This window comes from Giraffa tippelskirchi, chromosome 9 (genome assembly GCF_054371585.1).
Source record: "Giraffa tippelskirchi isolate mGirTip1 chromosome 9, T2T-mGirTip1v1.2.pri, whole genome shotgun sequence".
NCBI classification, from domain to species: domain Eukaryota; kingdom Metazoa; phylum Chordata; class Mammalia; order Artiodactyla; family Giraffidae; genus Giraffa; species Giraffa tippelskirchi.
Genome location: NC_137283.1, coordinates 11,033,227 through 11,055,983, shown reverse-complemented (window position 1 = coordinate 11,055,983; position 22,757 = coordinate 11,033,227). Strand labels below are relative to the sequence as shown.

At 53.7% G+C, this 22,757-nt stretch overlaps 2 protein-coding genes across 20 annotated transcripts in view; one reads left to right on the top strand and one right to left on the bottom strand.

Moving 5' to 3' along the window:
* DLEC1 (DLEC1 cilia and flagella associated protein) overlaps positions 1–4,917 on the bottom strand; it is an 86,973-nt gene extending 82,056 nt beyond the window's left edge. For all 11 annotated transcript variants that reach the window (XR_014064619.1, XR_014064620.1, XR_014064621.1 and 8 more), the window contains exons 1-2: positions 4,510–4,917; positions 4,309–4,373 (exon numbers count right to left, since the gene is read on the bottom strand). The gene's annotated coding sequence lies outside the window, so the exon portion shown is untranslated. The remainder of the gene's footprint in view (positions 1–4,308; positions 4,374–4,509) is intronic.
* On the top strand, positions 1,420–22,757 carry PLCD1 (phospholipase C delta 1). 9 transcript variants are annotated; one of them, XM_081527362.1, is made up of 16 exons: positions 1,420–1,611; positions 8,263–8,407; positions 8,937–9,101; positions 12,454–12,575; positions 18,756–18,885; positions 18,982–19,213; positions 19,625–19,826; positions 19,933–20,077; positions 20,155–20,304; positions 20,397–20,555; positions 20,767–20,926; positions 21,114–21,230; positions 21,624–21,802; positions 21,894–22,026; positions 22,103–22,252; positions 22,396–22,757. In XM_081527362.1, exons 4-16 carry the CDS (start codon positions 12,550–12,552, stop codon positions 22,479–22,481), a joined length of 1,869 nt encoding a protein of 622 aa, XP_081383488.1. In that variant the 5' UTR covers positions 1,420–1,611; positions 8,263–8,407; positions 8,937–9,101; positions 12,454–12,549; the 3' UTR covers positions 22,482–22,757. The 9 variants fall into 9 exon arrangements, with proteins under 9 accessions (XP_081383488.1, XP_081383482.1, XP_081383490.1 ...); XM_081527356.1 differs by having other exon boundaries at positions 8,263–8,550; positions 12,347–12,575; XM_081527355.1 differs by lacking the exons at positions 1,420–1,611; positions 8,263–8,407 and adding exons at positions 4,582–4,800; positions 5,297–5,522 and having other exon boundaries at positions 12,347–12,575.

The following is a 22,757-nucleotide window of genomic DNA, read 5'->3' as shown; positions in this document are numbered from 1 at the left end:
GAAGCCTAGCCAACTGCTGGTGTTAAGTTTTGTGGTGTGGCTACCTGGGAAGAGCAGGGCTTGGGGGAGACCTAACCTGCTGAGCAGAGGGGCTTGCAGGCCTCTGGGGATGTCAGAGGTCCCAGGACTCGCCCTAAGGCCAGTGGAGACCCCCGAGGGTAGGTCCGGAGGCAGGCATCCTGGCCTGGGGAAGAGAGTGAGGACAGAGAAGGACCCCTCAGCCACCCTGACCCCAGGCTGGAGCTCCAAAGGGAGGCCTTGTGTGGACTTGCTTGTTGTTGAGCAGAAGAGAAAGCAAGGAGGGCTTGGACAGCCACTTGGGGAGAGTGCCGGATTAAGGGCTAGCTCTCTCTGTGCAGGAGAGGCCTGCAGAGAGAGGGGGACTCTCCAAAGTCCTGACCCAGCCTCAATCATCAGGATGGGAAGACTTGTCCTCTGGCTGGCTTACATCCCTTCCTGAGGTATTCAAGGCCACCCAGACCTGCCTCTGCTGGGAGGGGGAGGGGCTGGGGTCCAACTGGTTCCGCCAGACTCTCACTGTTGGCTTCATCAGCCCAGGAAGCCTGGGGGATTCACTGGTGGGCTCAGCACCATCACCACCCCCATCCTGGAAGGTCTTCTGGCGGCTCTCTCAAGGCCTTTCCCAAAAGTTGGGGGGCAGCAGGATTCTGGGACTTCTGGGGGTCTCTGGGTACTTATAAAAAGTGTGTCAGGACTGCAAGAGTTGATTGTGGGAGTGGGGGCAAGGGTACCCCTTGTCCAGACAGTCCCTTGGGATGCCACCTTGGCAAAAAGGAACCTTGGAGATGTCCTAGATTCGGTCCCCCACTTTGTTGTACAGATCGCCAGGCGTTTGGGGTGTTAGGGGCTCAAAGGAGAGTTCTCTGCAACCACCGACTCTAAGTTTTATAGTTTCTGCCCCCGCCCCCGCCAAAGGCACTTCCAGGGTTAGAAACTTCCCAGAGAGAGGGGAGGGGACCCTTCTCCAGACTAGATCCAGGCATGCCTCTCCAAGGACCTTCTAACTCGAGCCCATGCACCCATTCTGCAGAAGAGAAAGCAGACATCCGGGGAGCCGCGGCTGGACGCCTGGACTCCAAGTCTACCTTCTGCACCAGCCGGGCTGGGCGTCGAACGGAGAACGCAGATTCTTTCGCGCATCTCTGTAGCCCGGCGAAGCGCCCACAGGCAGGGCGTGGGGCCCGGCCGCCGGCGCTAATGACAGGGCCCGCGGCCTGTGGGTGGCGGCGGCGGAGGAAGCCAGAGGGATCTGGCTATTTCTGTCCGGGACGCGCCCACAGGCCTGGGCCGGGGATGGCCGGGCTTCCAGGCCCCCACCTCTGCCCTCCCAGCCAAACCCCAGGAGGGGCGGGGAGAGGCGCGGGTTGGAGGGCCCAGGGGGCGGGGGCGCGGGCGGGCGGGGGGCGGAGCGGAGTCCCGGGCCCACCTCCGGCCTCCTGCCCCCCGCAGTCCATTCGGGTACCTCCACCACACTCCGCTCGGACCCGAGGCCGCCGCGCTGTCGCCGCGGACGAGTGTTCCGCGGCGCACCCCTCCCGCCACGCCGTCCGTCGGGCATGGACTCGGGCCAGGACTTCCTGACCCTGCACGGTGAGTGCTCGGCCCTCTCGCGGGGACGGGGGGCGTCCCCTCCTGGGCCGACCCCGTGAAAAGCCATCCCCGACCCAGGGCGGGGGACCCCCTGCTCCTTCGGCCGCCCTCCGCCCCGCCCCAGGCCCGCCCCTCGGCCCTTTTGTCGTTTTGAGGAAACCTCCACCCGACTGCCGGGCGCGACCCTGGGCGTTTCCAGGCTTGTCCCGCAGACCCGGCCGGTGGGGGGAAAACGGGTGTGCGAGTCTGAAGACTTCCCTAAAGACGACCCTCGGCCCCGCGGCCTTGGGGTCGACCCCCCTCCCTTATCCTGGTCACGGAAGGCTAGGCTCCAGGGTCTGGTGCGCTCGCAGGAGCCAAGGAGGGAAGGAACCAGCATCCACGAATAACCAAGTTCCCTCCGCCCCGTCCGGGCCGCCAGGAGAGGCTCCCCAGAGCACAGGCGTGCCTGGACCGCGTCCGGGCGCGTGAGTGATGCGGGCTGGGAAGAGTGGGGCGAGGAGGTGTGCGAGGTGAGGTGGGGCGGTGCCGCAGTAATTGTCCAGCGCAGAAATCATGGTCAGCGACGCCCGGGCTGGGAAGAGCAGCCCGACCGCCCCTATCTGCGCACCCTCCTGGCCATACAGGCTCGTGTCTCCACTCTAACTGCCTGTGGCTCTCAGCTTTGTCCAGCCGAGCTCTGTCTCTTCCGAACGGCCGGGAAATAGTCTGGACCAGCTCCTTGTCTTACTGCAGCCTCTCCAGGAGAGAGAGCAGCCGTGGCCTCCAGACTGCAGGGACAGAGGGGGTCTCCTAGCTGCACGGGGTCCCCAACCTGCACCTGGCATCTCTTTGCGCCAGCCTGGGGGCTTACCCACTCTTAGAGGGCTTTGCACTCCTGCCCCCCTGGTCAGCTGCCAGCTCAGCAAACCCTCCCTCTCTCACTCCGATCACTGCTTAAGTCGATCTCCCTGTTTTCTAGTAACCCTGGAGTCCGAGACCTTAGTGCCCCCCACCTGTCCATCTAAACCATTCTGAATGCTCTAAATCATGGATAGTCTAAACTATCCATCTAGACTATGATTTCTGCGCTGGCAGTGGAGGTAATAGATGGGAAGGGGAAAGGCAGAGCCCTCCAGCTGTCCACTAGAGACCCCTTGGAACTCAGGGAGACTCAGATGTTCCTTTCAGCCAGTGCCCAGTCTGTCTCACATTTCCTGGTTGGCTCAGACCTGGGCCCCATGGCCCAGAGAGACCTTGCTCAGTGCCCAGAGCTGTTACCTTCATACCAGTTGTCTGGGCTCTCAAGGCAAACTCTTCCAGCTGGGTCATGGGATCCCTGCCTTTTCCAGTGCCCTCTCTTCTCCCCTCAGGACAGAGGTATCCTTAATGCTCCTCCAGACTGGCAGGGAGGCTGGGCAGCTCAGAGGATCACAGCAGAGACCTCTCTTTCTCTCTCATCGTCCCTTAGCTAGTGCTGTCTATCCTGCAGACTGCCATCTCCTCCGTGCCTGCTTCACACTCAGAAGTCCTATAAGCCCTCTGGTGGCCTCTGACACAGCTGCAGCCTCAGATCATGTTGGGATGTGCTCCAGCCTCTGGCCTCTGTGCCTTTGTCCAGTCTCTTTTGCTGTGTGTGTGTGTGCGCGTGCATTTAGTCACTCAGTCGTGTCCAACTCTTTGTGACTCCATGGACTGTAGCCCACCAGGCTCCTCTGTCCATGGAATTCTCCAGGCAAGAATACTGGATTGGGTTGCCATTCCCTTCTCCAGGAGTCTCTGTTTCTAGGCAGCCCTAGTATCTTGCCTGGAGAGGGAGCCGCACAGAGTCTCAGTCAGCACCTCCCAGTCCTGTGGCATGGGTTTGGCAGCCCTGGACCATCCTGTGTGAGACCTGCCTCTCAAGTGCCTGACTGCCCAGCCCTTCCTGCAGAGCTGGCACGAACCCTGCAATCCAAAGCTGTTCCCTTGGAGGCCCTGCTGCTTCTAGCTCATCACCCAAAATTACCTCCCTTAACTGCCTTTGTCCCCTCTGCAACCCCCTACCCACCTCGATTGTTTCCAACATGTCTGTCCCTGGGATTCCAGGCCCACACAACACAGACACACACAGATCCACACTGATCTTAACTTTTTTGTGCCATGGATCACTTTAGCAGTCAGATGAAGCCTGTGGACCCCTTTTCAGGATCAAGTTTTTAAATATATAAAGTTTACATTTATACAAAGTATAAAGTAAAATACCTAAGAATTCAAAGCAAGCAAACTATATTGAGATGTGATTCTATCCATAGGTCCTTGAGGAGTCCTTGGCCCTCTGGTTAAAAACCATTGTGTGGTTTCTCTAAAACAGAGGTTTCCCTTACCCTCAGCTCCCTTCTCTGCAAATGAAGAACAACTTGTCTGTGCTCATATTCCAGCTCACCTTCACTAACACACGTTCCCATGCTTTATTATTCTCCAAGGTGAGACCTTAGGCAAGTCACTCTGCACTTCAGTTTATCATTATTATTGCCATGCTTGTCTGTGCTAATAACTGGCTTTGCAAATGACTCACTGTCAGTGCTGGTGACTGGAGCTGCAGTGAGGCGAATGAAGGAACTATTCAGAGGCAGAGAGTAAAAGAGAGGAGTGAGTCAAGGTGATGTCCTGACCTTGGCACACAGTAGGGGCCCAATAAATAATTGCTGGGTGAATGAAAGTGGGGTGGTAACTTACATGAAAGATCCCACTGTTCCCGAGTACACTGGCAGCACAGTTTCGTATGGAGTTGGAGTCCTCACCTATTTATCAAAGCAAGCCCGTGTTAATGGACTCATTTTTAAGGTCAGCATTTTTTCAAGAATTCCATCCGCATTTGGCACCTTGGAGATTATCCCACTCAGGTAGAGAAACTCCCTGCGAAAGAAACAGGCCTACCTGGGATTCACATGTGAAGCAACGGCCCACTCAGTCACAATGGATTCGTTGAGTAACTGAGGTAAAACATTTGGCGGGCTCCGGTGTCCGGCCGAGCTCCATCCTCAACTCTGCCTGGCCTCGCCCCACCCGGCTGTCCGCTAGACTCTGCAGCCCAGGCTGCCGCCGGGCCGGGTCAATCTCGCCCAGCCCTCTGGTCCTCCGCCAGGTCTCCAGCTGAGTGTTTAGAATTCCCGGCTCAGTCTCTGCCCCTTGGTTGGACTCCGCCCCCACACTGCCTCCAAAGTCGAGGTACCGCCCTCCCTGCCCCAAAACGGCCTTGCTTTCCATCGCTGTACCCTCCCCCGGCTGGTCCCCTGGACTCTGGCTCCGTCCCCCGCCGTCTTCCTGAGTCTGACTCTGCCCCACGTCGCCTCCCAGACCTGGCTCCTCCCGCTCCCCGCCTCTTTGGCTCTTTCTCCGTCCCAATCCGCTTTCTGGATTCTGACTTTCTCCGCTGATCTGCTTCCTGGGTTATGGATTTGTCCCACTCCGCCTCCTGGCCCCGGCTCCTCCTTCGGAGAGCCCCGCCTTCTGAGCTCTTGGCCCTCCTCTCCCCGCCTTGATTCCACTCTCCCCTCAACTCCCGGAGGCTTCGGTTCTACCCGTCTGGAATTGGCCCCGCCCCCTAGGAGATGGCCCCGCCCCTCCAGCGCTGATTTCTGTGTCGCCCCGCCTCTAGACTCAAGGCCCCACCCATCCATCCAGGCCCCGCCCCACTGGTGCTAGCCCCGCCTACCTGCTCCAGGTCTCCGTCCCTGCTCCCCTCCGAGGAGGTGGATCCGCCCCTACGGCCGCGGTCGCCTTCTGGACGCCACACTGTCCAGGCCAGGTTTGCTGGGCGGCAGGGGCACTTCGGAACGTCATGCAGTGCTTTGGGGTCCGGAGGCCGAGCCGGAGACTGAGCCGCTCCAGAGAGCTCTACTTGCAGGAACAGAGCCTCAAGGTGGCAGCGCTCAATGGGCAAAGGCTGGGTAAGGGATTCAGGGGCCCCGAGATCAGGGGAGGTGGAAAGGCAGCTGGGGCAGGACGCAGACTGTATGTCTCGCAGTGAGGCTGTTTTTGCAGGGTTGCCATGTGGTGTGAGTACTGGGGGATTGGTCACCCTGCCCCTTGCCACTCTCAAACCATCTTGCTTACACGCCTAGTGGTAATTCTGTCACTTGTATGGTACTTGGGACCACTGTGCAGCAATGAAGATATGCAATGCTGTGTAATTAAATGGCACCAGTGTGACAGTGTGATCCAGTGTGATGCTGCACACATGTTTGATTGTGGGTGACAGATGTTGCAGTGGGTGACCCAGACAACTGGGTGATTCTGTCATCTGTGTTATGGTGTGTGTATTCTATAGATTTTCTGCTGTTGCTCTTTGTGGCAGCATGCCCAAGTGGTGGCTGCATAAGGTAACGTTTCCTAGCACCAATGCTGTGGGCAGGCTTCTGAGTCCCAACTCCACCGTGTAACTTCCTTGACCCTCAGTTTCGTCATCTGTAAAATGGGAACAGTATTGCCTTCCTCATAGGGTTGTTGGGGTGATTAAATACATGTGCTAAGAACAGGATCTTACTTAAATATGAACTGTTATTATGGTGGCTACTATTATTATCACAATGATGATGTTCTGGCACTGTACCTTGTTTGGCTGTGTGTGACTCCATATAACAATGTGTGTCATTGTGTGTGGCCCATTGTCTCTTCCTGGTTGTGTATGGCAGTGTATGATGAGTCTGGTGGACTGTGTGACTGTGTGTGTGGCTGTATCTGTGTAGCCGTGCACTGCTTTGCACCCCAGACTCAGTTTGTCTTCATCAGGCATCACCCTAGGTACATGGGCAGGGCTCTTGGCATGGTACACCCCTCCTATTAGCACTGCAGGCTCTCTGCACTTCCCATATGGCCACCTCATTGTGTGCCACTAGCCTGGGCAGACTGATGAGGCTGCAAGGTCAACCCAGGAGTCCCTGAGCTCAGAGGCCCCTCTTTGCCAACTTCCCACAGGAGAAGGTGCTAGAGCTGAGTGAGTGGAGCTGGATGAAGGGGTGCCTATGGACCTTCTGGGTGCTAAGGGAGCAAGGGCTGGGGGGCAGACCAAAGGCCTCAGAAACAAAACGGCCTCAAATGAAGCTCAGAGAAGGAGGTATCTACTTAGGTTTCCCAGCAGCCTGGAGGGCCACTATTATCAAGACCCCCTTTGGGACCAAGGTCTGTGTTCCGGAAGCCATATCAGCAGCCAAGGGACTTATCTCTGCCTGACCGCTGACAAGGCCGCAGTCTGGCTCCAGGACAGGATGAATGTGTCGTCTGCTCAAGGTGTTTTCCAGAACTGCAGGGTGGAGCTCCCACAGGCTTCCGACCCTGTGCCCCCACTCCCATCTGTGCCATGCGTGTGCACCCCCTGATGCCCCAGTTGGGCGGGGGTTGGGGGAGGGGAGTGCAAGCAGAGGGTAAGGGGATATCCCTCGCAGCTGACCTCAGCCTCAGGAGGGACAGTGGGATCCCCCAGCTGAGCTGAGGCGGCTCTTTCCTCTGGAAGGTAGTGGGAACAACCTTCTCCCCATCCTCTCTCTTGAGCCCCCCAGACACAGCCACCAGTTGAGAACATTCTGTAGGAGCCTTCTCCTCCTCCACTGGGCCTCCCCTGGGGCTGAAGGGGAACTGCTGACACTAAGGCAGAGGGGTGGAGAGACTTGGAACAACGGTGAGGGAAGGTCACACCAGACATCACCCAGTGCTGATGGTGTAAGGGAGGTTCAGAGAAGGAAGGAAGTTGCCCAAAGCCATGGAGGGGGAAGCGTTAGCATGGGGCTGTGTTCCCACTGGAGGAGGGTGACTAGGGAGGAATAGAGGCTGAGGCCTGGGGAAGTGATTCTGTAGGTCCTGTGTGCGTGTGGAGCAGGCTGGCTGGGGGGTAGGGAGTGGGGTCATGGATAAAGTGGGAGAACCTATCTGGGGCTGGGGATCTGGGTTGAAACAAGAAAAGCCTGTAGGCCTAGGCACAGGCCCCTCACACTGGACACGCATGGTTTCTGAAGCCGCCACTCTGCTGGAGCAGGATAAAGACTGCTGAAAAGCCACAGAGTTTTCATTTGGGGGACAGAAGGGAGGTGAGGTGGTCTGTTGGCTCTGAACAGAGCTGGCTGCTGGGCTGCATGTGGCTTGGGTGATAGGCTTGAGATGTGCATTTAGACGTACCTTTCACTGTTACATTGATGGGTCATTATGGTGGTGTGGGGTTCCTCTTTGATCACAGTTGGCACAGGGTCTGCTTGGGATGAGGGATGCTGTGAAACTAGGCCTGGTGCCCCTTTGGTGTCTCCTGCTTGGATCTGGTAGGACGAAGGACACTGTCTCTGTGGGAGCCCACGCCCCAGGCCCGCCTGGATCTCTGAAAGGAGCCGGGTGGGAGGCGGTCAGGCAGTTAGAGTTCTCCCTACTGTGGGGCCTTGGGCCAGGTGCTGCCTCAGCTTTGGAAAGGCCTGCACTATGCCTTTGGGCTGCTCTACCCTGAGAGGTCCCAGACCCAGGCCACTCAGAGATGGGGTGAACAGGGAGGAATGAAGCATCCCAGCGGGCCTAGACTGGACCCAATACACAATTCCAGAGCCATTAGACTTGGGAGACTGTTCGGCTCATGATACTCATGGTGCTCTGGGATCCATTTCCACCTGTGTTTACCCCTCTTTCCTGCTCTGCCTGATCTTTTGGTCCTAGCTTCCTTCAGGTCACTATGACCCCTAGGTATGATACTGCTGCTGCTGCTGCTGCTGCTGCTGCTAAGTCACTTCAGTCGTGTCCGACTCTGTGCGACCCCATAGACGGAAGCCCACCAGGCTCCCCCGTCCCTGGAATTCTCCAGGCAAGAATACTGGAGTGGGTTGCCATTTCCTTCTCCAATGCACGAAGGTGAAAAGTGAAAGTGAAGTCGCTCAGTCGCGTCCGACTCTTTGCGACCCCATGGAATGCAGCCTACCAGGCTCCTCCGTCCATGGGATTTTCCAGGCAAGAGTACTGGAGTGGGGTGCCATTGCCTTCTCCATAGGTATGATAGGGAGAAGCCCATTAAGTCTTTTGGAGCCAGGCCATTTTCTAGGGGTCTGGTCCCCCAAGAACCATGTGTTCTTTGTCCATTCAGCTGTGGGTTGCAGGTCATTACATATAAAGTGTGGCCTTGAATAGGTGGGTATCCTAAGGTTTGCACGGCCTCAGCTGGAGTCGGAGATACCATCTCGAAGAAGGCAGGGCTCCTGAATCAGGTTGGAGCAAGAGTGATGGAGAGAGAAGTGAATAGAGAGCTGAGGATGAGGCTGGTGAAAAATGAGCCAGCATGGGGCCTGGAGCAGCAGGTACCCTAGAGGAGGTGGCATCTTACCAGCTCTGTCCCCTAGGCCTGCAGGATGACAAGGACCTACAGGCACTGCTGAAGGGTGGCCAACTCTTGAAGGTGAAGTCCAACTCATGGCGGAGAGAACGCTTCTACAAGCTGCAGGAGGACTGCAAGACCATCTGGCAGGAGTCCCGCAAGGTCATGAGGACCCCGGAATCACAGCTGTGTGAGCGCCCTGGGCTGCGCAGGGAGGGGCAGGGTGCTGCTCTTGCGCTGATGGGGAAACTGACACTGGCTGGGGTGGGGGTGGGTGGGGCTGGAGGTCAATCGTGGACCATGACCAAAGGTAGGGAAACTGAGGCCTGGCCTGGCGGAGCAGCGGTCAGTCATGCAACCAGGATCAGGAATGGGGAATCTGAGGCGGCCAGGCTCGGGGAAACGAGTCAGTTAAATCACTGATAGGGGAACTGAGGCCTAGTCTGGGCTATAGAGGGCAGTCATGGACCACAGATGGAGATGCTCACACTTTTTGGAAGTAGGGATACATAGCCATGGCCACAGATGGGAAAAGTCAGGCTCCCAAGTAAGGAGGGAACAGAACAGTGTTACCAGCGCTCACAGGTATCCACCCAGACATTTGTGGGAAGGAGGGAAGTTGGGCGGATGGATCAGGACTCAGGTGTGGTGAGGCCCAAAGTCCAAGGGCAGATAAGGCCCTTCCGGGTATTAGTGGACAGGATGAGAGGTGGGGCCGCAGGAGGCAGCTCCTCCCTGGGCTGGAGCCAGGACTGGCAGGTTGGGGTGGAACACGGCTTCGACTTGCATAGAGAGGCCTTGGCTGGGCAGCTCCCTCAAGGCTGTGGGCCTGAAGGCTTTCTGGAAGCTTCAGAAAAGGTCTAGGAATTCAGAGCTCAAGCCGGTGGATGGAGAGTGCCTCCTGCAAGGTCTTAGGAAGCAAGCTCTCCCAACACAGAACGTCCCAAACATTTTGCAAAATGAGAGGTTCCCTCTGCACCTTTACTTGGTGGGAAAAGTTTAGACCAAAGCTATCCAAAAGAACTTTCTATGATAATGGACATATTCTATATCTGTGCTGTCCAATATGTCAGCTACTAGCCACTTGTGGCCATCGATCACTTGAACCGTGGCTACTGTGCTTGAGGAACTGAATTCCTAATTTCACTGAATTTTAACTAACTTATATGTGAATAGCTACATATGGCTGGTAGTACGGAAAGATCACTGCAGCTGGAGTTCTCTCACAGTCCAAGTCTCTGGAAATTCATCACCCATTCACCTGCCCTTGGCTGTGGAGGGGGTGCAGGCAGGGTGCGCCCACTAAGCAGGTCTCTGGGGAATGAGACCAGACACAGGCTCAGGTGGGAGGAGGAAAGGGAGGGTCCACCAGGCCCCAGGACACTGGACAGAATCCTGAGAAGGTGTGACCTGCAGGCCCATAGCAGGGTCAGAGGGAAGGCAGGACAGGAGCAGGGTCAGATGATGGGAGCCTGGCTGGGTCCTGGGAACTGTGGGCCATCGGAGGTCTGAGCAGGGGAGGGCAGGGTCGGAGGGGATGGAGCCAGAACGGCTCTCAGAAAATGACACTGCACACGTCGGTCACATAAGACAGGAGTGACCCAGCCGTTGCCTCTGTCTGTGGCTCCAGCCAGGCTCCTTCACAGACCTCTGCCCTGATACAAGGTTTCCTGTTAGATGCTGGCAGCTGGCGGCACCGTGGGAACGGGGTATCCTACTCTTCGAGCCCTGGGGACTCCCGGAAGCCCATCCAACAGCCAGGACATGTGCATGGTTCCCAGTGTGTGCCAAGCACTTGGCGGGGATGGGCAGGGGGCAGGATGAGGAGTAGGAGATCTGGGCCTTGCTAGACCTGGGCCGGTGAGATGGGAACCTTGTACCGGGACAGCTGTGGGCAGAAGGGCAGGAGGGAGCTCCCAGGCCAGAGACCCAGCCTGAGCGGAGGTGCAGGGATAAGAACGTGGAAGGGCTGTGAGTGAAGGGCCTGCATCCTGCCCAGAGGGGCCACAGGGGCGATAGCCTGGGGGTCGGGCATCAGGTGCGCTCAGCTGAGTGTCCAAGACAGAGGCAGGTCTGGGCTGGGCACGCCTGTCCTCTGCTCCCTCCTCCAGATGAGTGGTGAGCCTGCGCTCCACCCCTGGGAAACTGAGGCCAGGAGCAGTCAGGGGCAGGAGGCGGGCAGTTTCTCAGTGCTCTGTGTCTCTGCTTCCCGCTTCCCAAGTCTCCGTTGCCTCCCTGATCCCGACCCCACTAGCCTCCCTCAGTTTTGGTTACTGCAGGCAGACAAGGGTTATCAGTCAGGAAGGCATCTGGACTTTCTCTCTGGAGTGGGTGGGGAGCTGGCCCCCACCACCCAGGCTTCCTGTTTTCACTCCCAGTCTGGGGCAGCTGCAGCTGGTGTGGGGCCTGGCAGGGCTGGGGAGGCTGCAGGGAGGGATTAAACAGGGATATCCCCTGCATCCCAGACAGCCCAGGGTCTGTGTGTCCCACACCTCAGAGCCTGCTGCCTGGGATGGCATATGCCTCACATGTGGGGCCTGCAGGTGACTGGGAGGCCCTTGGGCACTCACCAGGAAGGACAGGCAGGCTGTTGGCCAGAGCTGGTCTCGACCCAGGGAAGATGGATGTGGATGGCTCGGGATGGGCTTGGGGAAGGGGCAGAACCTGGCTCCAGATGATGGGAGGCCCAGCACGAGCCCAGCTGTAGGACTAGCTCCCAGCCAGGCCAGGAGGGCACCTTGGGGCTGAAGGGGGGCTAGCAGGGCCTTGCTGCTCCCTGAAGCTAGGAAAGCTGGGCTGCCCCAGGAGGGCCCCCTGCTGTCCCCAAGGATAGAATGACGTCGTCTCAGACCCCCAGGGGCACCCTCCAGTCTACCTCTTGGGATCCTGGAGCACCGTCCCTCCCAAGGGGCTCCGTGAGATCAGGACCCACAGATGCATGCAGGCAAGGCCCTGGATACCCCCCGACACAAGCACGTCTCCCTCTGTCATTGGACCTCTGTCTCCAAACCCCAGGGCCAGGGCTGACTGAGGGTGGCTCCAGGCTCCTGAGTGGTCAGAAGAGCCTGGAGGTTCTCATGGCTGTCTTGGAGAGAGGGAAAGGGCCCAAAGTCAAGTATACCAGGAAAGCATGTGGCCACCCCTCTGTCACAGGCCCCAAGCTCCAGAATGGCCTCTCCCAGTCACTGTCTGAGAGCCCTGCCCTGCCCCGATCCTCTCCCAGGGGCCCCACCTCCTCCCAGCACAGAAACAGGGGCCTGGGACCATAGGAGCCCTTCCCGCCCTAAAGTCAACCTCTCTCTCCCTGGGCATTTCCACTCTGCCTGCTGCAGCTGTGCCTCCCTTTCCTTCTCTATGTCAGCCTCTTTCTGTCCCCATTCTGACCATCCTCCTGCCCCTCATGACTCTCTCTGCGCCTCCACCCCCTTCCTGCAGTCTCCATCGAGGACATTCAGGAGGTGCGGATGGGGCACCGCACAGAGGGCCTGGAGAAGTTTGCTCGGGATGTGCCTGAGAATCGCTGCTTCTCCATTGTCTTCAAGGACCAGCGCAGTACTCTAGACCTCATTGCCCCATCACCAGCCGATGCCCAGCACTGGGTGCAAGGCCTGGGCAAGATTATCCACCACTCGGGCTCCATGGATCAGCGGCAGAAGCTGCGACAGTATCCTTTTCGGGGCAATGGGCCCAGACCCAGCCTGTGGGTACTGGCTATGGTTGTCCCCAGGGCAGCCTCGGTATGGAAGACACCTGGCTTGGGCCATCATAACCAACATATCATAGACTGGGTGGCCTAAAGAACAGAAATTAATTTGCTCACAGTTCTGGAGGCTGGAAATCCAAGATCAGGGTGCCAAGCAGGGTCGGGTTCTGCTGGGAGCTCTCTTCCTGGCTTGTAGATGGCTGTCTTCTGTCTTAACATGGGTCGGGGAGGAGATGGGGGGAGGCGGGGAGAGAGAGAGAGCAAGATCTCTGGTGTCTCTTCTTACATGGGCACTAATCCCATCATGAGGGCCCCATTCATGGTCTTATCTAAGTCTCTCAAGGCCCTGTCTCCAAATACATCACACTGAGGGTCAGAGAACACAATTGGGGGAAGCAGGGAAGGTACTTGGGCCTCTTTTGTCTACTCTGACCCAAGGGCCAGACAGCAGTGCAGCTCCGTGATGTCCCTCGTCCCCTCGCTGTAACCAGCAGAGTTGGGAGACGGGGGAGGCTGAGGGGAGCTGCCTGCTTCAATGGGAGACCTAGTCATGGACTTCTAAAAAAAATATTATGTATCTTTTTTTAAAAGGGTCTTAGTTTTTTCTTTTTTAATTTTAACTATTAAAGATATTTCGGCTGTTCAGCATGTGGGCGGTTCCCTGACCAGGGATCGAACCTGAACCCCCTGCATTGGAAGCTGACTCTTAACCACTGAATTGCCAGGGAAGTCCCCTAGTCTTAGATGTTTTAATGTTTCCTAGAGTTACTGCATTTTTTTTTCTGGGAGTTTGGGAGGCCTTGGTCCACTCCCACTTACCTCTATCCCCTGTGCCATTCTTTGGGGAGTGATCAACTTCTCCCAGGCCTGGTATGCAGGCCAGCCAGGGGGCTAGAAACAAATTCACTCCAAAATCTAGGTGCACAACAATGCCCTAGTCTATGGTTCAAAGAGATCAGGCTTCTGGTATATAGGATTAGGGTGGAACCAGTACCAACTCTTTTTTTTTAAGGACAGCTTTATTGAGATATAATTCACTTACCATATAAATCATCCACTAAAAGTATACAAGTCCATGCCTTTTAGTGTATTCAGTTATGCAACCCATCACCCAATGAATTTTAGAATATCCTCATCATCCTAAAAAGAAACCCATACTCTTTAGTAGTTCCCATTTCCCTACAACCTCCAAGGCCTAGACAACCACTAATTTACTTTCTGTCTCACGAATCTATTGATACTTTGTCTTTCTGGACATATTATATAAATGGAATCCTACAGTCTTTTGTGAATGGCTTCTTTCACTTAGCAAAATGTTATGGAGACACACTGGTGGCTCAGTGGTAAAAAATCCCGCCTGCCAATGCGGGAGACGTGGGTTCAATCGCTGGGTCGGGAAGTTAGATCCCCTGGAGAAGAAAATGGCAACCCACTCCAGTATTCTTGCCTGGAAAATCCCATGGACAGAGGAGCCTAGTGGGCTTATATAGTCCATGGGGTTGCGAAGAGTTAGACACAACTTAGCAACTAAACAATAGGGTTTGTCCACGTCATAGCCTATATCAGTAGTTCATTCCTTCTGTTTGCCTAATAATATTCCATTGTCTGGCTATTCCACATTTATCCAGTCGGCAGGTGATGGCCATTTGGGTTTCTGCTTCTCTGAATAATGCTGCTCCTAACATTTGTGTATAAGTTTTTGCGTGGACATATGTTCTCATTTCTCTTGGATACATACTGAGAATTTCTGAGTCTTGTGGTAACTATATATTTAAACTTTTGAACAACCACCTATTTTCCAGAGAGGAAATTTATACTCCCACCAGCAGTGTATGAGGGTTCTGACTTTTCACATCTTCACTAATACTTATCTGCCTTTTTTTATGACAGCTATCCTGTGGGTTTGAAGTAGCATTTCATTGTGGTTTTGATTTGCATTTCCTTGATAGCTAATGGGCTGAACATCTTTACATGTGGTTACTGGACATTTGTATATCTCTTTGGAGAAACAGCTATTCAACAGATCCTTTGTCCATTTGTTGTTCTTTTTAATGGATCTATTCAATTTTAAATTATGGTAATATATGCATAACATAAAATTCGCTGTCTTAAGCAGTGTGAGGCGAACAGTTCAGTAGTGTTAAGTACATTCACACTTGTTCAGCCATCTCCAGAACTCTTCATCTTGTAAAACTGAAACTCTGTACCCATTAAACAGTGGCTCCTCATTCCAACCTCCCCCAGCCTTTGGCAACCACTGCTGTACTTTCTGTCTCGATGAACTTGATTACTCTAGGTTCCTCATATAACTCATACAGTATTTGTCATTTTGCCATTGGCTTATTTCACTAAACACAATGTCAAGTTTCTTCCATGTTGTCACATACATTAGAATTTCCATCCTTTTAATATGAACAATATTCCATTGTACGTATGCACCACACTTTACTCATTCGCCCACTAATGGACACTTGGGTTGCTTCCACTTTTTGTCTATTGTGAATAATGCTGCTGTGAACATGGGTGTTCAAGTATCTGAGACCTTGTTTTCGATTCTCTGGGGTACATACCCGGAAGTGGAATTTTTGGATCATCTGGTAATTCTATTTTCAACTTTTTGAGGAACCACTATACTGGTTTCCATAGCATGTACCACTTTATATCTCCACCAGCAGTGCTCAAGGCTTCCAATTTCTCCACATCCTTGCCAACTCTTGTTTTCTTTTTTAAGTAAGTACCTTACTGTGGTTTTGATTTGCATTTCCCTTATAATTAATGATACTGACCATTTTTATGTGCTTTTGTATATCTCATCTGGAGACATGTTTATTCAGATCTCTGGCCCATTTTTCAATTGAGTTACCTTTCTATTATTTAGTTGGGAGAGTTTTTTTTTAATATTATAAACACAAGTTTATCAGATATATGCTTTGCAATTGATTTCTCCCATTCTGTGGGTTCTGTTCTTATTTTGGTGATTTTCCCTGAAGCCCAGAATTTTTTCTTTCAGTGAGCTCTAACACATTTACCTTTTGCTTTTGTTGCCTGTGTTTTTTGTTGTCATATCTAAGAAGGCTTAGCCTAACTCAAAGTCACAAACATTTACTCATATTTTTTCTTATAGTTTTAGCACTTGCCTTTAGGTCTCTGATCCACTCTGAGTTAGTTTCTGTAAATTCTGTGTATGGTGTGATATGAGAGATCCAACTTCATATTTCTTTTGCATGTAGAAATACAGTTGTTGAAAAGACTATTCTTTCCTCATTGAATTATCTTGTCAAAAATCAATTGACCATAAATATGAGGGTTTACTGTATGACTCTCAATTCTATTCCATTTGCCCTTGTTTTTTTGGCCATGCCACACAGGGGGACAACCAGGGATCTTAATCCGTAACCCCTGCAGTGGAAGCGTGGAGTTCTAACCACTGGGCCACCAGGGAAGTCCTCTATTCCTTTTATCTAAATTCCATTTATCTAAATGTCTATTCTTGCACCAACACCACAAAGTTTTAGTTACTGTAACTTTGTAGGAAACTTTGAAATCCTGAAGTGTGAGTCTTCCAAACTTATTTTTTTCAAGATTGTTTTGACTATTTTGGGCCCCTTGAATTTCCATATGAATTTGAGGATGGGATTGTTAAGTTTCTGCAAAGTAGCCAGCATGACTGTGACAGGTATTGTGTTGAATCTGTAGATTAATTTGGAGAGTATTCCTCATTTAACAGTATCAAGTCTTCTTTCTGATCTGCAAATATGGGACATCTTTCCATTTATTTAGATCTTTAATTTCTTTCAACAGTGTTTTGTGGCTTTCAGAGTGTAAGTTATGCATTAAAAGAATTTGTATTTTTATTCATTTTGATGCTACTATATGGAATTATTTTCTTAATCTCATTTCCTGATTACTTTACTCATGGCTAGTGTATATCCAGCTCCTTTAGGGGACACATTTTGAACTCTGTAGGTTCCCTTTATTGTGTGCTTTTCAGCATTTCAGGGACTTTTAAGTGTTTTTCTCAAGGCTTTGTCTGCCTGACTTTGAACTTTCTTTTTTTTAATAAATAATTTTATCTATTTATTTATTTTTGGTTGTACTGAGTCTTCATTGCTGCATGGGCTTTTCTCTAGTTGCAATGCACAGGTTCTCACTGTAGTGGCTTCTCTTGTTGATGAGCATAGGCCCTAGGTCTGCAGGCTCAATAGTTGTGGTGCACAGGCTTAGCTGCTCTGAGACATGTGGGATCTTCCCAGACCAGGGATTGAACCTGCGTCTCCTGCATTGGCAGGCAGATTTTTTACCACTGAGCCACCAGGGAAGCCCAATTCTGAGCTTTCCTAACAGCCCAGTTCTATGGCACTTTTCTGATAGTCACTCCTTTTGCACAGGCTTGTGCTTGGACAATCTCATGCCCTCTGCAGGCTTCTGCTGCCTAGACCTTGAGGTCCTAAAGCCATTCCAGCCTGCTGAAGAGCAATCAGCACTGGAACCTTATGCTTGGGTGGACCACTGTGAATTTGTATTTTTTTAACCTGTAATTTTACCATAATGTTTTTCATGTAAATGTATACATATATTTACATAAAACATATATATATATATATACAAATTTAATTATATGGGTATGTTAGAATGAAGCTTTAAGGCTCAGAAAACCTGCCTCCTCCAGAAACGGCTGACATTTGGGTTCTCCCTTTAATCTTTTCTTGCTGCATTTCATTTTGTCTAATGATGCATTTGCCAAAAATAATGAAGATTAATATATTTGTGTCTATTTTTTATGTAACATTATGTCATAATTATTTCCCTGTGTTAGTATAGTCTCTGTAAACAGCTTTAATGACTGTGTACTGTTCCACTGAGTGGATGTACTATAAATTAGTGATCCATTCTTTTAGTGTCAAACATTTCATTTGTTTTTAGTCTTTCACCTCTATAAATAACATTGCAAAGGACTACGTTCATAAAACCTGTCAGTGTTCAGAAGTATTTCCTTACCAATGGACTCCTAGAAGTGGAATTACTGAGTCAACTCGTGTAACAGGTTAAAGCTTTAGCTATCTCTACATTACCTTCCTAAGGGTTGTATCAGTTTACTTTGCCCAACTGATGGATGACAGTGTCCATTTCATCTCACCCTTACTTGCACTGGGAATATACTTTAAAGTTGCTAATTTTATCGTTTTAAGAAATTGCATCTTATTTCCAAATTGTTAATATCTTTGATTATTAGCAATGTTTGCAAAAGTTTGGTTTATATCCTTTTCTCATTTAGTTATTATGGTCATCATATGCTTTTCTTTTTAATTAATTCTTCAAAAACTTTGCTGCAAATGCTTCCTCCAGTCTGTCAGGTAGATGATTTTATTTTTTCTTTATTTGATCCTCAGAATTTTAAAAATGTTTATATGGCGTGATTTATATTGCTGTTTCTTTTCTGATTTCTTCCAGAAACCTGCTATCATGTTTTCATTGTGCTCATGAGTTTCTATTGTCTTCTTCTATAGTTAGCTCTCTGTTTTCTGTGGAATGTAGTATGGAGCCCCTCCTCCTCTAGTTCTCAAGTTCAAGGCTGATGGGAGAGATAGAGGGAAAGAAGTGGCGACCAAAGCACCCCAATCATGACACCATGATCCAGGCTTTGTTTTTGCATATGGTGTCCCCACCTTTGATCAGTGGCTTGAAATTTGCTATTTCCTACTAAGTAAGCCTTAAATGCTTTAGTCAAGTTGAGTAATAATTATATGTTGAAAAACAAAAGGACATACCTTGAAATGTTAACAGTAGGTACCCGTGGCTGATAGAACTATGGGGCCTTTGTTTACTTTTCTTCATTTTCTCAACTGTCTGTAATGAACCTTTTAAAGTCAGAAAATAAATATTTTTGAAATTTTAAAAGGGTTCAAAGCCAGAAAGTAGGAAAAAGACTCTTTCATTGGATGTCACATTTCCTCCAAAGAGGCTACCAGGTCTTACTGCTGAAATGCAGATGTGCCAACAGCCAGGCCTGCGGGGAGCTGGGTCTATAGGGGCCTTCAGTCCACCTGGGCCTAGGACTTCACCCTGAGCTTGAACCATGGCTCTGGCTGGGACCTAGGGGATACCAGGGCTCCTGGGGTTCTTTCCTTACTTCTTGCCCAGCTGGATTCATTCCTGCTTGCGAAAAGCTGACAAAAACAAGGACAACAAGATGAGCTTCAAAGAGCTACAAAACTTTCTGAAGGAGCTCAACATCCAGGTGGATGAGGGCTATGCCCGAAAGATCTTCAAGGTGAGGCAGGAAGCGAGGGCTGGGTCTGGCAATGCGTCTGGAACACAGCTTGGGACCTGCTCTGAGCCCTGCCTACCTGGCGTCCCGGCTCTGCAGGAATGTGACCACTCTCAGACAGACTCCCTGGAGGATGAGGAGATCGAGACCTTCTACAAGATACTGACCCAGAGGAAGGAGATCGACCGCACCTTCGAGGAGGCCACGGGCTCCAAGGAGACCCTGTCGGTGGATCAGTTGGTGACCTTCTTGCAGCACCAGCAGCGGGAGGCGGCGGCGGGGCCTGCACTGGCCCTCTCCCTCATTGAGCGCTACGAACCCAGCGAGACGGGTGAGGGCCTGGGACCTGCAGTCCTGGGCCCCACGCGGTGGGAAGGCCCCTGGGGAGACGGCAGCCCAAGAGTAGGGAGCTGGAGGGCAGGGGACGCCTCAGCCATTCCCAGGGCCCCTGGGCGATATTTCCCAGGCCATGCTGGGCACAACGCTTTAAGACGTCAGAGGGGGGCCCAGTCCTGGAGAAGGAGGTGATGAGGTCCTGCCCTCGGGGGGCCTCACCGAGTCGGGGACAGAAGAGGAGACAGAGCCCCACGCTGGGGTACAGTCACGGTCTGGTCAAGAGACTCAAACTTACCCCCTTCCAAGAGATACCCGAGCACCAGCTCAGGATGGGAGGCGGGGCTGTGGGGGCCCTGCTCTGAGGGCGCTCTGACCGCCCTCCCGCCTCCCGCCTCCCGCCTCCCAGCCAAGGCGCAGCGTCAGATGACCAAGGACGGCTTTCTCATGTATCTGCTCTCGGCTGACGGCAGCGCCTTCGACCTGGCGCACCGGCGCGTCTACCAGGACATGGACCAGCCTCTCAGCCACTACCTGGTGTCTTCCTCGCACAACACCTACCTGCTGGAAGACCAGCTCACGGGTCCCAGCAGCACCGAAGCCTACATCCGGTGGGGCAGGGCAACTGGGGCGTGACAGGGCGGGGCGGGGCGTGACGGGGCGGGGCGGGGCGGGACCTGGGCGGAACCAAGGGCCTAGCCCATACCGCACCTGCAGGGCGCTGTGCAAAGGCTGTCGCTGCCTGGAGCTCGACTGCTGGGATGGGCCCAAGCAGGAGCCGATCATCTATCATGGCTACACCTTCACCTCCAAGATCCTCTTCTGCGACGTGGTCAGGGCCATCCGGGACTACGCCTTCAAGGTGGGCGCGCCCCTGGGGGTGAGGAGGAAGATACTCGAGGGCCACCCACCCCTCTTAATCTACCCCTGGGCCTCCAGGCATCCCCCTACCCCGTCATCTTGTCCTTGGAGAATCACTGCAGCCTGGAGCAGCAGCGCGTGATGGCACGACACCTGCGCATCCTCCTGGGGCCCATGCTGTTGGATCGGCCATTGGACGGGGTCGTCAGCAGCCTGCCTTCCCCTGAGGTGCCCAGTGGGGACCCGGTGCCCAGAGGAGAGGGCAGGGGACTGGCCGGGAGACCAGCTGGATCTTGACCAGCTGCCCCCGCCACCCTTAGCAACTGAAGGGGAAGATCTTGCTGAAGGGGAAGAAGCTTGGGGGGCTCTTCCCCCCTGGAGGAGAAGGCGGCCCAGAGGCCACTGTGGTGTCAGACGAAGATGAGGCTGCTGAGATGGAAGACGAGACAGTGAGGAGCCAAGTGCAGCACAAGACCAAGGTTCGAGGGGGAGCTGTGGGGGCACGGGGGCAGCCTGGGGCCTTCCCCCATCATCCCCCTCCATCACCCTGTGGGATGTTTGCTTTTTCCGGGTGCTCTGTGGCTGCCACTGAGACCCTCTGCCCCCCCCGCCCCATCTGGGTTTCTGGCTCTCTCAGTGCCCACCTGCCCCAATCTGTGAATCTAATCTGGGCCTCCCCATGGCCCCCAGGAGGACAAGCTCAGGCTAGCGAAGGAACTCTCCGACATGGTCATTTACTGCAAGAGCGTCCACTTTCGGGGCTTCCCCAGCCCTGGCACCTCTGGGCAGGCTTTCTATGAGATGTCATCCTTCTCTGAGAACCGCGCCCTCCGACTGCTCCAAGAATCAGGTGAACCTGGCCCTGCCTCCCCACCCCCTAGATTGCTGCCCATCTGTCTGACCATCTGAGCTGGCCAGGGCCAGGACTAGCTCCCACCCTCTAGACATCGCCCAGAGCCGGCACTCCATGATATTAGGGAGGGGCTTGGGCTCACCCAAAAGGCCTCTGCTTCTGACCAACTCATACCCCTCCTCAGGAAACAGCTTTGTCCGCCACAACGTGGATCACCTGAGCAGGATCTACCCCGCTGGGTGGAGAACGGACTCCTCCAACTACAGCCCTGTGGAGATGTGGAATGGGGGCTGCCAGATTGGTATGGGCTGGCTGGGGCTTGGAGGAGCCCTCAGTGAGGGTTTCTGTCTGGAGGGCCAGGGACCTTTGGGGACCCAGGCAGGGCCAGATTCATGGATTTGTGGGCTTCAGAGCTGGTAATCTCAGTTTGGAAATATCTCCCGCCAGCAAATACAGCCTCTGAAATTTCATCATTAGCGCACTTGTCCTTTGAATTCTGGCACCAGGAATGGAATGTAAGGTTGGTGTGGTGGGTCAGTTAGGGCAGGAGGAGGGCAGTAGGCATTGGAGTGATCCTGGACCCTGCTCCTGCCTCACGGTGTGACTCTGGGCCCCAGTGTACCCCAAGCCAGCTGGGCTCTGGAGCCCCTGAGACTCACCCCCACAGCCTGTGACTACTCTGTCCTGCCTGTAGTGGCCCTGAACTTCCAGACACCTGGGTCAGAGATGGATGTGTACCAGGGCCGCTTCCTGGACAATGGGGCCTGTGGGTACGTGCTGAAGCCTGCCTTCCTGCGAGACCCCAACTCCACCTTCAACTCCCGTGCCCTGGCTCAGGGGCCCTGGTGGACTCCGAAACGACTCAGTGTCAGGGTATGGCCAGCCACGGGGGGACAGGTGCCCTGGGGCTCCCTTCCCCCTCGCTACCATCCTGAACGCTTAATTATCCCCTGCCTCTCTTCAGATCATCTCAGGGCAGCAGCTGCCAAAAGTCAACAAGAATAAGAATTCAATTGTGGACCCCAAGGTGACAGTGGAGATCCACGGCGTGAGCCGGGACATGGCCAGCCGCCAGACTGCCGTGGTCACCAATAATGGTAGGCGCTGGGCCTGGGCTGGGCCTGGCTTCCGGAGCTGATGTCCATGCTGTTGACACGGTGCTTGGCCCTCTAGGTTTCAACCCATGGTGGGACACGGAGTTTGAGTTTGAGGTGGCTGTGCCTGAGCTTGCCCTCGTGCGCTTTGTGGTGGAGGACTACGATGCCTCCTCCAAGAACGACTTCATTGGCCAGAGCACTATCCCCTTGAAAAGCCTCAAGCAGGGTGAGTGTCTGTGAGGAAGGGGATGACCCGGGGGCGGGGTGGGATGGGAGGCATTTCTTGGGTGGGGATGGCTGTCCTTCGAAGCATCCTCCCAGAGTGAACAGAACTCCTGGTGCACGCTTCCCCACCCATCCGCCCGCCAGGATACCGCCACGTCCACCTCCTCTCCAAGAACGGAGACCAGCACCCATCTGCCACCCTCTTTGTGAAGGTGGCCTTCCAGGACTAGGCTCGGAGGGTCTGGTGAGGGCTGCCCTGAGCAGACCGGACCCTCTGTCCACCTCTGGGGGCCCGATGGGGGCTGTCCCGACCCCTCGCTCAGAGCTGGCAGCCCCGCACCGCCTTCAGCTCCAGCCTACTGTCTGTGCTGCTGCCTCTCGGGAGCCCAGGTGCTGGCCCAGTCCCTGGTGCTGTCCTCACTTCCGTTAGGAACCACACTGCAGCCCTCTCTCCATCCTCCGGCCGGGCCCTGGGTTGAGGGTTTTTATAAAAATTGTAGAACTAA

Coding starts and splice junctions, on each gene's coding strand:
- PLCD1 (XM_081527355.1), top strand. CDS start 5,414: ATGCAGTGCTTTGGGGTCCGGAGGCCGAGCCGGAGACTGAGCCGCTCC. Junction 9,102..12,346: donor GACCCCGGAATCACAGCTGT/GTGAGCGCCCTG, acceptor CCCTTCCTGCAG/TCTCCATCGAGGACATTCAG. Junction 21,231..21,623: donor GAATGGGGGCTGCCAGATTG/GTATGGGCTGGC, acceptor TCCTGCCTGTAG/TGGCCCTGAACTTCCAGACA.